The sequence below is a fragment of the Pogona vitticeps genome, chromosome 1, assembly GCF_051106095.1.
Source record: "Pogona vitticeps strain Pit_001003342236 chromosome 1, PviZW2.1, whole genome shotgun sequence".
Classification (NCBI taxonomy): Eukaryota; Metazoa; Chordata; class Lepidosauria; order Squamata; family Agamidae; genus Pogona; species Pogona vitticeps.
The window spans coordinates 242251818-242267093 of record NC_135783.1 but is presented as its reverse complement, the minus strand read 5'-3'; the positions used below and the strand labels follow the sequence as shown (position 1 = coordinate 242267093).

The 15276-nt window shown below is 43.7% G+C and overlaps 2 protein-coding genes across 5 annotated transcripts in view; one reads left to right on the top strand and one right to left on the bottom strand.

Moving 5' to 3' along the window:
• Positions 1 to 15276, bottom strand: part of LOC144585996 (uncharacterized) — a 338930-nt gene that overhangs the window by 19713 nt on the left and 303941 nt on the right. The gene's annotated exons all lie outside the window — the stretch shown is intronic.
• PRKAG3 (protein kinase AMP-activated non-catalytic subunit gamma 3) overlaps positions 1 to 15276 on the top strand; it is a 29356-nt gene that overhangs the window by 12679 nt on the left and 1401 nt on the right. For 2 of the 4 annotated variants that reach the window (XM_020792087.3, XM_078383446.1), the window contains 7 exons: positions 871 to 916; positions 3306 to 3360; positions 3933 to 4059; positions 5420 to 5585; positions 6407 to 6444; positions 8238 to 8384; positions 11087 to 11180. In XM_020792087.3, the coding sequence (XP_020647746.3) occupies positions 871 to 916; positions 3306 to 3360; positions 3933 to 4059; positions 5420 to 5585; positions 6407 to 6444; positions 8238 to 8384; positions 11087 to 11180 (673 nt within the window). Of the gene's footprint in view, positions 1 to 870; positions 917 to 3305; positions 3361 to 3932; positions 4060 to 5363; positions 5586 to 6406; positions 6445 to 8237; positions 8385 to 11086; positions 11269 to 15276 lie in introns of all 4 variants that reach the window. The other 2 variants (XR_013540661.1, XR_002300404.3) reach the window with 2 other exon arrangements.

Below are 15276 nucleotides of genomic sequence, written 5' to 3'. Positions count from 1 at the left end.
ATGGTAACATGCTCTGAATTGAGGAGTGTCCTGTCCAGAGCATGAAGCCTGAGTAAAATAATATGGAGGATAGGCTGTTACCCAAGCAGCAGATCCCCCCTCTCCACACTGCTGAAATAGTCCAATGGAAAGGCAAGAGCCAATACAACTGGTTCCAGCGACGTCGCAGGAGTTGGCAGAACGACACGAACTGCCTTCGAGACTCCAGCTCTGGATTTTGCATCTAGGTTAACTCCTGAAGCCTTTTACATCAGTGGATATAGCCACAAGGCAGTGGAGGTTTGAAATCAGAGAAATCCAAGTAGAACCTTAATCCAGAAGAACTCACCCTCCTAGGGAAGCAACAATGTTCAGTTCTCTTGTGGGGTTCTCAAAGTAGAATACTTTGGAAAGACCTCAAGGAACATGCAGTATAAGTCTCCGTTGCTGGCCTAGGAAATTTGTTGCTGCCTGATAGGTGGTAATGTATTCTGTATTTAAAAAACCTCTAATGACAGGATATCTGCCATCCTCTGAAGCGGTCTGTTCTACTGTCAGCCCATCTGAGCCATCAGGAAGTTCTTCCTGATATGGGGGCGGGGGGGGGGTTTAACCCTTTCTTGTAATTTGAACAACTCCTTGTTTTGGACCCTATCCTTGGAAGCAACAGAAAATATACTTGCTGTGTTACAGACATGGCAGCCCTTCAAATATTTGAAGATGGCTATTGTATCACCTCTTAATTTTCTCTTTTCCAGGTGTAATATACCTTATGCTTTCAATCCAGTGAAGTGTAATATAAACTGCACCAAGCTCATGACTGTGAACTTTTTACAGGTGGCTAGTGATGACATCTCTTCTCTCTCATCATTATGTTTTGTGCTCTTTTAGGTTCAGATATATGAGATTGAGGAACACAAAATTGAAACATGGAGAGGTATGGAGGGCACTGTTAGGGGAAAGGGCATATGTGTGGATGGAGCTCAACTTTGTTAATAACTATTGACTTCAGTGCATGATGAATTACACCTTTTATACCTGTTTGTGTTTAGCCTGTTCCAGAATCCTCCCTTAACTTGAATATCCAGAATTGCTTGCTCTTCTGGATGCATGTACACAATGAGGTTGTATCTGTTTGATACCATGATAACTATAATGGATTCCTTTAAAGGATCTTTGTCTGGGATTTCAAGTTGGGTGAGATATGTAGAATTATCTGCCAGAAAGCTCTAGTGTACTCCCCTGAGTAGAAACACAGGGAACTGATACATCCAATAATGTCAGAAATCAGAATGAGTCTTTATTCTAATTTTAACAGTCTTTATTCTAATTTTAAAGTGCTGGACACATTTTTACCATTTTCTACATCTTGAGACCTACTCCTTTAAGTCACAGCAGAGAATCCTAAGTGCCTCACCAAATCGTCTTTTTCAGTCTAAAAGTCTGAAACCATGAGGAATAAAGTGATATAAAAGTCATAGAACTGGCTCCTGCAGCTCCGTCTTTCTCTGTAGATGAAGGATATCGGTGTTAGCTATTTTGTTGTATTCAGGTATCATTTTAACCATTGCTTATTTGTGTTACATCATTAATTCTTCCTGAAGACTGACCTATGTTTTCTTTCTCAGTGGTATTTCCCATATGTTTATGGAGGTAAACAATCAAATACTGCTTGTTTGTTGTAATCCTCAATAGCTGAAAAGAAAAATTAATAGAAGGAAACATGATACAGTGAGATGAGGCTATTCTCGGTGGTACAGCTTGTACTGTTACCAGACAAAAGTTATGAGAGAAGCTGCACTTGCTGCCTTGCCCACTGACTGCTTCGTGCACTCTCCCAATTTTATGAGTTTTAGCATGTTTGTGTGCATGTGTGTGTCTACATGTGTACACACGCACACGCACACACACACACACACACAAGACTGACAAACAAGTATTTAAGCAAAACATTTTGGCTTTCACCTTCTCCATTAGTTATAGTAAAAATGTATGTATATGTGATATATGTGTGTGAGTGTGTGTGTGTGTATACACACACACATGCACACAAATCTATGTCTCTGTATATTAACATTTTTGTATTCCTTTTGCAAAGGGTTCTTTGAATATAATTGAAGTGCAGTATACAATATGTAAAAACAACATGTGAAAAATATAGCTGTTGTTGGAAGACTGACTGCCTCAAAGTTAGTCTTCTTGTCCAATTGTCATCCACAGATGACCAGATGAAAAAGCGGATAAGGTTCTTGTGTTTTTTAACCGTTGGGTTAATTTAATTTCAGCAAAGCCTCGCTAGCATTAAAACCTGCATCTGCTGAAATTTCTTCTTTGAAGCAATTGTCAAAAAGGTACAGGAGCCCTGGCCTCTTTTTCATTTGATCACCCCAGACCTGTGACCCCTCTGACAAAAGGATCAAGACTCTTTACTTTACCTTTTTATGTTTTCATTTTACCTGTTAATAACTCTAGTCCTGAGGAAATTCCATATTCTTGCCTCAGCCCCTCAACATTCCAAACCCAATATGCCCTTCACCTTTCTACCAATGTTAAGAAGCAGCCATTTATCCTTTTGAGTGACATAGGCATTTTAAGCTAATTGAACCTGTCACAGAACAGAAGCAAAATCATTTTGAGCTTTGAACTTTGGGGGAGGCTTCCAGTGGAATCTTCTTTGCTTCTTTGCTTAAGGCAGGAGCACATCTTTTACAAGGAGAAACAATAGATTCTTTCGGTAAGAATACATACTGTGAAGAAAGAAGGAAGAGATCAGATTGCAATGTAACAGATTGCAGCTACTGGACAGAACATGTTCCCCAAGAAAAATGTATGTGGAGGGCATAGCAAGCTTAGCAGAGGATGGAGGTCCATGTATGGCACTAAACAGTAGCCCTGAAATTTGTCTCAAAGCAAAGAGCCAGAGAAACTCCTGCCACCACTGGCACTGGCTTTTGTCGCATCTGCACGAGTATCTTCAGGTGTTCTCAGTGCACATGTAATGACACAGGGCACATATAGAATAGTAGATTTCTTCAACCTGGTTTCCTTCCTCTGTGCTGGACTGTGGCTCACATCAGCCCAGTCAGCTTGGCAACGCTGCTTGGGGATCGTCGCAGCTGTAGTCCAGCGCAGATGAAAGATACTAAGTTGAAAAAAGCTGATCCCTGATCCTATTAGGTGCCAAAACTGGAGAAACTCATCCTCCTTCTAAAATGGTTGGAAATTCAATTGGCAATGCCAAATTTGTTTCCATACTCAACCTGGACTTGCTGTTCTCTCACCCGGCCAAGGATGGAGGTTCCAAACACTGTTTCCTTTCTTCCCAGAGGTATACTTGCAAAGTTCCTTCAAACCCCTGGTGTACATCTCCCCGAATGATAGGTAAGTGGCTCTGGTGCTTTCCTCACCTCTTCTGCTGACAGAAGTCAGCATTGGGGGGTCATTTCTTTCTTCTTCAATTATAGGCCATTTCCCCCAACCTTTTCTCTGGGCTACTCACTATAAGTTTTCCATTGTAGTATCCCAGGGTTAGGACTGAAGAGGGATATGATCTGGCTTAAGGAGGAGAGGGTGGAATGATCCCAAAATGCAAGGGAGCATCATAAATAAAGTCTACAATTTCTGTGCCCCTTTCGCACTAGCGCTAATCACTCCCTTGTGGTGAGAACACAAGTGGCTTGCTATTTTCCACAATTTTATGGAATCTTTCTGCCCTTGTTCACAAGGCAGAGAAGAGCAAAGTTTTGTCTCATCAGTGTTCCAGAAAGTCATGCACCTGTTGATTTCTGCCTGTTGACAATCAGCAGAGCCAGTTGCTATGAGATGATGAACTCTAGCTGTTCTTCATGCGCACCTCTTTGCTCCCCTTTAAGCCATCTATATTATGCTCCAAATAACTATGATGAACAGTTGTCTGATTGTATGGCATGTCCTTTTGTCTTTTCTCTTTCTAGTCTCTTTGATGCCGTGTATTCCTTGATTAAGAACAAGATCCATAGATTGCCTGTAATTGAGCCCATCTCAGGAAATGTCCTGCATATTCTGACACACAAACGCATCCTCAAGTTTCTGCATATCTTTGTGAGTTCTGGGTGAATGGGATTAAAAGCTTTGATGGCTTATGTGCCGGCAGTGCCTGATATGTCTTTCTATTGTTTTGTTTATTCATGCTGCACCTTCAGTGTGTTCCTGACAAAGGAACGTGGGCAAAAAGAGCAGCTCTCTGCTAAACCCAAGAGTCCAAAATAGGCAATGGGGAACAGAGTCAAGGGACAGACTATGGGGGAAAGTGTTCCTATGGTCTGTAAACATCATGCTCTCTCTCTCTCTCTCTCTCTCTCTCTCTCTCTCTCTCTCTCTCTCTCTCTCTCTCTCTCACACACACACACACACACACACACACACACACACACACACACACACACACACACACACACACACACACACACACACACACACACACACACACACACACACACACACACACACACACACACACACACACACACACACACACACACACACACACACACACACATCCTTTTGCAAAAGGAAACAACTGATCACAAGGGGGAAAGTTCTTTCAAGTTGTTCTGGTTTGAAAAAAAGGAGAAACCAGAGCAAATCCCACAGTAATTGACTGTGTAGTTGTAGCCTTATTCATGAAGATCTCAGAGAGTGTTTAGCTTTAATGCTCAGGATAGTTGTTAAAATCCTTTTTAAAAAGGAACAAGATTCTTGTTCCTGGAAGGATAAGAGGGAGAAGGCAAATCTAGCTTCCTGGGAATGGCCGCAGAGAAGGCCCTCTCTTAGATTCTCATCAAATTTGCCCGTAAGAGCACTGGGACATAGAAAAGGGTCTCCCCTGAAGATCTTAGCAGCCCAGAAGGTTCATACTTTTTTGGGAGGGAGGGATTTTGCAAAATGCCTTCAGTGGATCTCTTTCCTACCTTTATATCTCCCTCCCACTGTATAAGTGGGCAGGCTTACCTGCTGGCAGCTGGGCTGTGGAAGTGATCAGATTCAGTGCTAGGCAGCTGGCATTGTCAAGTGAGTTTTCCGTTGTGTCCCAGATTGATGCTACATCAGGTTGTTTTGGGAAGTTAAAGTTTCTTCAAAAGGGCGTGCAGTACCTGGGAGGCACGCGTGGTGGTCTTGGTGAGCTGTTGCAGCCCTGAGGGTGTGAAGTGTTGACACTGAGTGTGGACAGGGCCTTGATGCAATGTCGGCTAGCATTACTTAGCCCATTCTTGAGAAGACAGACAGACAGACTTCGGGGTTTCTGGGTTCTGGAGAAACGCCAGTCAATGCTCCCATTGTGCTTGCCTTTACCAGGCACCTCTGATCCCTCTTTTAAGGACCTTTCTGTGTGTCTCCCTCCACAGTGGGCTAGGGAGAGGCCATTTTCTGATTTCCCACCATCTCTTCTTTGGTCACCCAGGGAGCCATGCTTCCAAAGCCACGCTTCCTACAGAGAACCATCCAGGAGCTGGGGATTGGCACCTTCCGGGACGTTGCAATGGTACTGGAGTCAGCTCCTGTCTACACAGCCTTGGAGGTATTTGTGGATCGCAGAGTCTCAGCACTGCCTGTCATTAATGAGAAAGGTACTGGTGTGTTGGGGAGGGGGCTCCACATGGCTGTTTTTTTTCTGTGCAGTTTCATTGTCCGCGTTCTATGGGCTCAGGCCATAAGCATTCTTTTTCATCACCCCATGTCTTAAACTCTGCAAACCGAACTAATTAATTATTAGTCCATCTATATTCTGCCTTTTCTCTGAAAAGCTATATGTAGCATTCCTCTTCTTCACATTACTCTCTCCGGTAGTTTCTACAGAAATTGTCACCTGACATTTTTTGTTATTCTGGAGGTCAGGAAAAAAAGTTATGGCTTGTTATATGGATAGAGCAATAACCAGGGCATAGGGTTCTTACATTACTTGCTTTTGCTTTGCAGAATGCTGCATTTATAGAACTAGGCTATTGAACTGTAGCTTTCTTGGATAGGAGGTGTAGGTAGCTTCCACGAAACCAACACCTCTCTTTTTGTGGCTTGGGTGAGGCTGAGGACATTTCATGTTGTGCCACTATCATCTATATCCCAACTTTTGGGAGAGATCCATAGGGCAGATCTTGTTATCCTTGCAAGATAGAAATATTTTCTTGAAGATTTATTCATTTTGCATATCAAACAACCCTAACTGCCAAGGCTCTGAAAGGTATTCATGCAGACACCTTAATTGCCATGGAAGTCAACTGTGCAGAACAATATATTAATCTAATTTATGGTCTGCAATATATTATTACTTAATGTTTTTATCTAGATTTTGTTCATCACGATTCTTAGACAATAAAATGTCTGAACTGACATTATGAAGTGGGGTATCAGAATAATTTCTAATACCCTCTTCCTTTCTCTCTCTTTACAGGGAGTGTAGTTGGTCTCTACTCCCGCTTTGATGTGATTGTAAGTATGGCACAGCCCCCTCCAGGTTTTAATTGTCAGATAATGAGGAATATTGTCTTAAAGTCAGAATAAGCTGGCAGTGGGTTACACAGGAGATGGAGATGAAATGAATATGGGGAAAAGACTTACTTAATAACCAGGCCTAAGAAGATTGTCCTCCTACGTTGCTTCTAGGGGGTGCTGTGCTTATTTGAGATAAGAGGTCCACTTGAATAACTGTGGGCCGAACAATGCATTATGGATAACTAGTGCAGAAGAACAAACCTATCAATTCTAAAGGAAATCAAACCTAAGTGCTCACTGGAAGGACAGATCCTGAAGCTGAGGCTCCAATACTTTGGCCACCTCATGAGAAGAGAAGACTCCTGGAAAAGACCCTGATGTTAGGAAAGTATGAAGGCAAGAGGAGAAGGGGACGACCGAGGATGAGATGATTGGACAGTGTCATCGAAACAACCAACATGAATTTGACACAACTCCGGGAGGCAGTGGAAGATAGGAGGGCCTGGCATGCTCTGGTCCATGGGGTCACGAAGAGTCAGACACGACTAAACGACGACGAGAAAAGGAAATCAATGCTGTCAAATAGCTGATTGTCACAGCAGGAGCTACCTGCACATCTCAAATTTTGTACATTAACTTCCTTTGTTTTGTGGATCATCACAGAGCGAAAATGGGCTTTGTTTGCAAATACAGTTGCTCAGACATATGCCCGTGTCAAAACAAACATTATGTCATCTTCTTATGACTGTGCTGTCTGTAAATGCATTGTTTGCCTATGGGTATATGTCTTTCTGAGTTTGCATGTGTCCAGTGGTGCTGTGTTTCATAAAGAAGTTCTTGCAAGGAGCATTTGACCAGCTTGAGATGGCTGAGCCATGGTTTTGCTGGAAACAACAAAGGGTGCCACTAGGGCTGGAATTGAAGGGGCACCCATCCCCTGTGCTCAACCAGGGAAAAGGGGCAGTGGCAACCAGCCCTGGTATATCATATTGGCACCAATTGGGCCCAGTGTTTCTTGCATAGATAACTTCCTTTTCCCCCCTATATTCAAAAAGTAATGTTATAGTCAAGGCAACTGGCTGGGCACAAACAGGGTAAGAGGCATCCAAATATATGGTCCTTTTCTACAACAAAACGGTGTGTATTTCCAAATATATCTATTTTAACATCAGGGCATCGGAAAGAAACTCCACCATATTCCGATACTCATTATTTGAATTTGAAATGTGAAATATTACATGCTCTGAGTACTTTGTCCTGCTTGCCTTTATTTAAAATGAAGCTTGGTTTCTTGCTTGCCTGCTGGTATGTTTGTAACATATTAGGAATCTAAAATGAGTTGTAAAAAAAGGCAGAGTGGAGTGTGTGGTGGTGGTAGCATGATCCATGGTAGCCAGTTGCTTCCCAATTGAAGTGGTATATCTGTGGAGGGTTTGGGAGAGTTGCCTTTTGGACGACAACTCTCAAAAGCCCACATGGTGAAACTGCCCACTGACGGATTCTGGGAGCTATAGTCCAATAAAGTAACTTTTAGAAACACTGTGCTTAAGATGTTTATGCACTCACCTGCCAGTTTGACCCAGGGCCTAAATTGACATCATTCCTCCAATGCAAATTTCAGAGTCATCTGTGTACTCTAGTAAACAGATCCCGCTTTACTAGAGGTCCACTCTAGTAAAGCGGGATCAAGATGGGCATTGTCCCTGGTAATGCTATGTTTTCTGCCAGTTTGACCCAACATGTCTCTTCTGATTCCCTTGTTCATGTTTTGGGCTCACTCTTCTCCATAGCACTTGGCTGCCCAGAAGTCGTACAACAACCTGGACATTAGTGTGGGAGAAGCACTGAAACAGCGTTCGATTTGCTTAGAGGGGGTGCTCACATGCCACCCGCATGAAACACTGGAAAAGATTATCGATCGCATTGCCAAAGAGCAGGTATGACAGCAGGAGGGCATGGAGGGGAAGGGAAGGGCAGGGTTTTATTTAATAGTTACCTGGTGGAAACATCTTATTCTCTTACTTCAACATGGTCTCTGAATATAGTTTTAGATTTTGTGTCCTTTAAACGTCACCTTTAACCTCTCCATCTCCGCTTGCTGGTGATGCAAGCCATGCCCAGTGTCACATTCTAATTCAGCTAGTCTCTAGTCTGCCCTGTGATGGATTCTGCTGTTTCCAGGGGTGGGGAATGTGTAGCATTCCAGATATTTGTTGACTACAGTTTCCATCAGGCTATTCTAGCTAATGATGAGGGACAATGACATTTCCAGTTCAACTTCATCTAGAAGGCCACATGCTTGCCATGTCTCTTTTTTTCAACATGTCTGCATAGCAGGGATTGTTCATGGAAGACCTGCAGTTGTAGGCCGTAAGTATTTGCCTAAGAATTGTAAGTGTGGATGTATTTCTGATGTAGAAGGTACGTATCCGTCTGGTAAAGAAGCATGTCCCTGATCTGTTTTCCTTCAAGGGGGTTATGGTGCCTCCTCAAGTTAAATAGCCAGCACACTAGGTCAGTCTTTCCCAACTTTAGATCAACAGATGTCGAACAAGAACTCGTGTAATCCCCAAGAAGCATGACCAGTCATTGGAAATGATGACAGTTATAGTCCACACAACATCTGGAGATTCTGAGTTATGGTAAACTGGTAGACTATGAGGCACTCCTTTTTGCAAGAAAGAAAGGAGGCAGCCATTTTGACGTGGGGCGGGGGGGAAAGAGGTCCAAGCTGTAATAGGAAGGAGCCAGGTGGAACAACGGAGAGCCCGTTGCAGCATTTAACTAGTCCAGAGGCTCCTTGTGCAAGGCTTTGTTTACAGAATGCTACCCCAGATGTATAGTAAGCCAGAGCATGTGCAGGTTCATTGTCACCTGTTCCCTGCAACCCAACTTTATTTGCTTCTAAATCTTAGCCTGGAGCTCAGAGGCAGTTTCACATCTTGGTATTATGGTGCCTTGTGTATTAGCCAGTACCTACTGGATTGCTTGTTTAAGGAAAGAGTTTGAATCCAGTGATAGGTGATCTCTGATTTGTACAAGCCAAGGGCTTGCACACACTTAACCCTGAATCCTGGATATCCATATTGACTCCCACCCACCCTTGAAAAATTTCTCAGAAAGAAAAGAACATTAGTATTTTAGACTGAGAAAACCTGTTTTCATCTTTTAGCAACCCAAGGGCTTTAAAAGGGGGTCTCTAGCAATGGGGTGGCAAAGTCTGTGCCTCCCAAAGAGAAATCAAGAGAAAATGGCTTCCATCTTCCTAGTGGGCAAAAGGAGTCTTTTTGAGTCAGCTCTTCCCCAAAAATAGTTTTTAAACTGAGAGGTACTGGGAGGTCTGGTGGGCTCTGGTGGTGGTACTGGAAGTTGCATTTAGGTCCCTAGAACCTGCAGGAAGCTCATGGGACTCTTATTGGAGGTCCTGCTTTAATCCAGATCGTGGGGAAAGCTTGGACATTGGTTTTTTTGGGGAACCACAGCTCCTAGAATTCCCCAGGCAGGGCAGCTCTTGGCCTTGCCGGCTGGCTGTGGAAGGCTGGGAGCTTCAGTCCAAAAAAAGGAACTTCTCCAAGCTCTGGAGAAGGGACATTTCTTGTGGCGGAATTAGGGAGGAAAGAAAGGGCTGCCCTTTGTAGAATGTTTCAGCGAAGAACAAAGGGTGCCTGTGGACATCATCTGGGGGAGGGAGAAGCTATTGCCGATGAACCCCTTGTAAGGGGCTTCAGAGGGGGAAATGCTTGGCGCCCTCCCACAAGAGACAGATGTTTCAAGAGGAAGCCTCCCATGGTGTGCGGGAAAGGGCTGTGGAGAAGCAAGCACCTGTTTGTTGCCATCCAGCACAAACCCAGAGGTTGCTTTTCGTACCCTGTGCCACATGCCTACATTTGGTGTTTGGCTGGAAACAGCTGTATATCACGTGCAAGGATTTGCAGCCAACGGATGTTTCCAGACCACATGTATACGTGTACATTTGAAAATGGTGTGATGTGTGAAGCGACCCTGAAATTATTGTTTGGCATCTATGTTCCTTCAGGCTGCTGTGTGGCTGCATACGGTGCCATCAGCTTCCCTGTACCTAACCGTGTTGTTCCCAGAATGCTCTATTCCTAAAACATACCATTAGCCCCACCCCCAGCTCTATTAAAGGGATCATTATAGAACAACAATTAAAAAAACATAATAATTATATACTTAGCAGTACCTAGAGTTCTCTCTGCTAGATAGCTCCTGAGTTCTGTAGCAGAAAATTCTAGGCATCTCACCAAATTACAGATGCCAGAATCCCATAAATAGGAGTTGTGTCAGTTATAGGAGTACTGGATTTGTATAACCGTATAACGCAGAAATACTCTGTGTCAAACAGACCCATTAAAGCCAATGGGACTTAAGGGACTCATGACTAACTTTTATGTTCCATTGGCTTCAGTGAATTCATTCTAGGTGTGAGTAAGTATGGATCCAATGTATCAGTGATGATGATGATTATGGGGATAATGATGCCACCATGCCTAACGGAAATATTGACAAGGGTTTTCTAAATGCCCTCTTCCTTCCTTCTGGATTTCACAAATTGATATTTGCTTGCCCCACTGCTGTTGTTCTCTCTGTGATGGTGTATGGCTCACTCCTCTGGCAGGTCCATCGCCTGGTTCTGGTGGATGAGAAGAATGCCCCGCGGGGGATCGTGTCCCTCTCTGACATCCTCCAAGCCTTGGTGCTCACGCCTGCAGGTATCGATGCCCTAAACTCTTAAGCTGCTCGACGCTCCATCCTTCCTCCATTTGTACCCTCCATTTCCTCCGCTTCTCTCCAGCTCAGGTAGGCCCCGTGCCTTGGCCTCTTGAGCCTCTTCCCTGCTGCTCGTTTTTGCCTTGCTGCTGGGTCTCTCTTGTCCGTCCGATGAAGCCAGGTCTGTATTTCTGTCTAGTGCCAGACGCCAGCTCCAAAGGGAGGCCAGCACTCTGGATCATGGACATGACAGTAGCCTTATGGGGATTGAGACATGTGCAGACACAAAATTAGCTGCTTCCCTTTCATCCTTTATCTGTTCAGATGTTCTATGATAGTGTTTTCTTGTTGCTTGCACTGCACGCACCTGCAGATGGAGATGTAATCTTTGTTGCATGGAAAGAGTTGAGTAACGAAGAGCCGGATGGCTTCCCTGCAGACAGCAATCCAAACCATTTTTGGGATATGAAAACAGATGGTTCTACCTAGGTCTCACCTGGATTTCTTTTGGGCAAATATTATTGGAATTTTGCATATTCACCTCACTTCTTATTGCAAAAAGAGAGCCCTGTCTATCTGCACCATTCTCCTAACACATTTTTTTCACTAGGAGAAAATGTCCCTCTCCAGCTGGGTTTTAGGCTGCCAATATGTTTGTTGCAGTCAGGAGTCCTCTGTCTACTGTGTTTCCAGAAATGGCATGGGCATTTTGACTAGATTATGTAATGTTACTTGTGATGTGTCACACTCTCCTTGTCATGCCATTGCAAGGCATTGTGTATTCATTATTATTATTATTGGCTGTGTACTGGTAGACCCACAGAAAAAGCACTACCCATGAAGGGGGGGCAACCCATGGCCCACAGGCTGCCTGTGACTCATTCCTGATTTGATGGCCCCTGGAGTCCCCAGAAGCTCCACCACCACCAGTTCCACCCACACACTGAAGGAGAATCGCATTCCAAGAAGCACAGTTCCCCTTGAAGACAAGGTGTGTGGCCACGCCAGGGGACTTCTAGCCACTTACAAGCCAGGGCAGGAGAATTGGTTCACAGGTCTGTTGAAGTTCCCCCAAGACTATTAATATAGGAGTAAAAAAAGACAGGGAGTCTTGGTGAATGGGTTCAGTGGACCAGCATCATGTTTCCCACAGTGGCTAGCTCAGTCCCTCTGGGAGGTCTACAGTAGGGCATGAAAGGCATGTGCCCTCACAGCAAGGGGGCATTCAGTAGTATAACTGCCTCTGAACATTGGGGTTTCACCTAACCAGCACAATGAAGAGCACATGCGAGGCCTGCCTTTCATCCTCTAGGGTGCCCTTTCCCCTTTGGGCAGTGACTTAATTCCATTAAGTATGAAATATTTTCTTTTTGTCCATCCTGGATCATAATCCATTAAAAAAAATGACTTGGAGCTTTAGAGTTATGAAAAATGGAAGTGTTATCCACCTTTCCCATTGTCATTCGTAATTTTAGAAGCATTTAATGTGTCTCCTTCCTCCTTCACTTAGCTTTTTCTAAGCTAAAATGCTGCATTTTAAAAGCCTTTTATCAGGAGAGAACCGCTCCAAACCTTTGGTTATTTTTGTTCCTATTTTTTTTACCTTTTCCATTTCTGCAATATTCTTCTTCCATATGAGATGATGGATGTTGCTAGATGTCATTGGACTTCCATCGTCCTCTACTATTGGCTATGTTGGCTTCAGCTGATGTGATTTGAAGTCCAAGAACATCAGTAGTTTGATATATTATATCATTGCTCCACATAGTTCTTCAAATACGTATGTCTGCACTCAGGTGGAAACGTTAGCTTTTTGATTTAAATTCCCAGAATACTCCAGCTGTCCTGGCCACCAGATTATGGCCATGGGATTTACTGTTTACACTGGTGATGGATAATATTGTGAATTAATATTTTCACTCAGCTATCCTCTCTTTTCTGCCAAACCTGTAGCTAGTTCAGTTCCCATCACTACATGTGTGATGGGGATTTTATGACTGCATATCATTTTCCATTACCTGTGTAGTACCTCACTCATAAGCAGCCCTTCTACATTTTTCATAATCCTAGCCATAATAAAGCTTTACAGTAGTCATAGAAAAATTATATGCTTTCCCCACTTATTTCCCAATAAGTGACAACACAATGCCAGAACAGTCACTGCATCATGAGTATATAAAATATGGTGTCTCCTATTACAATAATAAAGTGTTCAACTAGATGAGAGGCTGATACTGTACTGAGAAGCAATGCCCTTGCAAGTGGCAAGTAAACAGTGTCTGTCTCCAAAAGCACACACTCTCCCTCTGCTACAGATTTTGCATTTCCTCTGCTTTAGTTTAATACAGTATTTTTCATGTAATCCTGAAATTTAGTTTATTATAAAGCTAAACCACAGCACATCCTGCTTATCCCCAGCCCTGCTCCCCATGCTTGTTTTTCATCTCATGGGTGTGATGCTGCTCAATGTTGGCCAAGTGCATAAGGAATTCCCTTGTCTTCTATACAGTAATACAGTATTTTCTTTACCTATGGTTGACCCTTTCATCTCATTTACATGAAAGCAAGCCCTCCAGTTGTATAGGTCCACTATACTGGATTATTAGCATTGAATCAAGGCTGCTGGTGGTATTTTTTATCATCTGAGTTGGTTTGGAAGCTATTCTTGACTTTTTCACCTTTCCAGTGAGAGTGTCACAGAGATGGTTGAGAGCAACAGCCAGGAAAAAGAAGTCAAGAAACTTCCTCTTTTACTTTGAAGCCAGCCTTTTCCTAGAGCAGGAATAGGGAACTTGTGGTGCTCAGCCTTAGCCAGATTTAAGGATGGTAGGAACTGGAATTCAATTATATCAGGAAGCCTGGAAATTCTCCAGCTTCAGTCTGGAGCCAAGAGGACTTAGGGTAGATGAGCTGTTATATTATATAGCAATAATACAGCTGAAGCAACTGAGCTGATGGAATAACCATGTGACTAACTGGCACTTAGCACAGGGATATGTTCAGGCAGGTTACTGGCAGGTGGGTTGGTGACACACACACAATGTTGCCTCTGCCTAAGGCTTTTTGTTGCCTTGCCCCAGAACAAATTATCTTCCTTGGTCTTCCATGGTGCCATAGGCTGACTGGCTCACACCACTGCCCCCTTCCCATAGCTAGCTCTCTGTGTGTGGTCAGGTGGTGGTGAGATTCATGTGCAACATATGTAGCAGGTTAGCATCCATTCCCTGCCTTAAAGATGAATGGCATACAGACCAACTGCAGTTAAAAAGTGAGGGAGGTTGGTGGATCATGTGGAGTCATGCTAGAATGTAAGTAAGGGAGTTCTGGCCCTTTAATTCCTTTGGACTACAACTTCCATAATCACTTATCATTGGTGTGGCTGGCTGGGGCTCCTGAGAGTTGAAGTTCAAGACATCTGGAGGGCCAGAAGCCTCCTAGCCCTGCTCTAGAAAGAAAATGAAGAGTGTGCAGAAGCTACCTAGTGAAGTGCCTTTCTTTCTGTCTTTATCTCCATTCCGGCTTGAGAACTATCATTCTCAACTTCTGTTGGGAAATCGCTTCTACATCTTAATACAGTGGGCATGAGACAGAAAATGCAAGGTTGCCACTGGGCTATTTTGGTTCTTGGCTATTTAGTTTATAATGGAATGAGTTGAAGATTTGTTGTAGGATGCCAGTGGCTAAAATGCTGGGCTTAGCTATCTGAATCTAGACCCATATCTCCACTCAGTTAGGACTGCTGTAACTCCCACCCTAATTTTGCTCTAAGCAGCTTAGAGTATTTTACGGCTGGTGCACAAAGGATTGCTCATCTAGACAGTCTTCAGATTTCTCCATTGGAGCAGGGATGGGTGATCTGGTAGGAGGGCCAGAGGGGGTGTTGGTGGGTGAGTTGAAACCAGCAGGGGAGGTGCCAACTCTTCTGTTTCTCCCTGATGCCCCTTCCCAGCAGGGCTGCTGGCAAAGGGGTATGTCACTGTTGCTAGAGTTATAAATGGATCCATAATAGAGAGCTTTTGCAGTCCTGCCGACAACCCCACTAAATTAAGCTGAGGACTGTAAGTTCCCCGCTTCAGAGCTAGAAGGCCAAGAACAGTC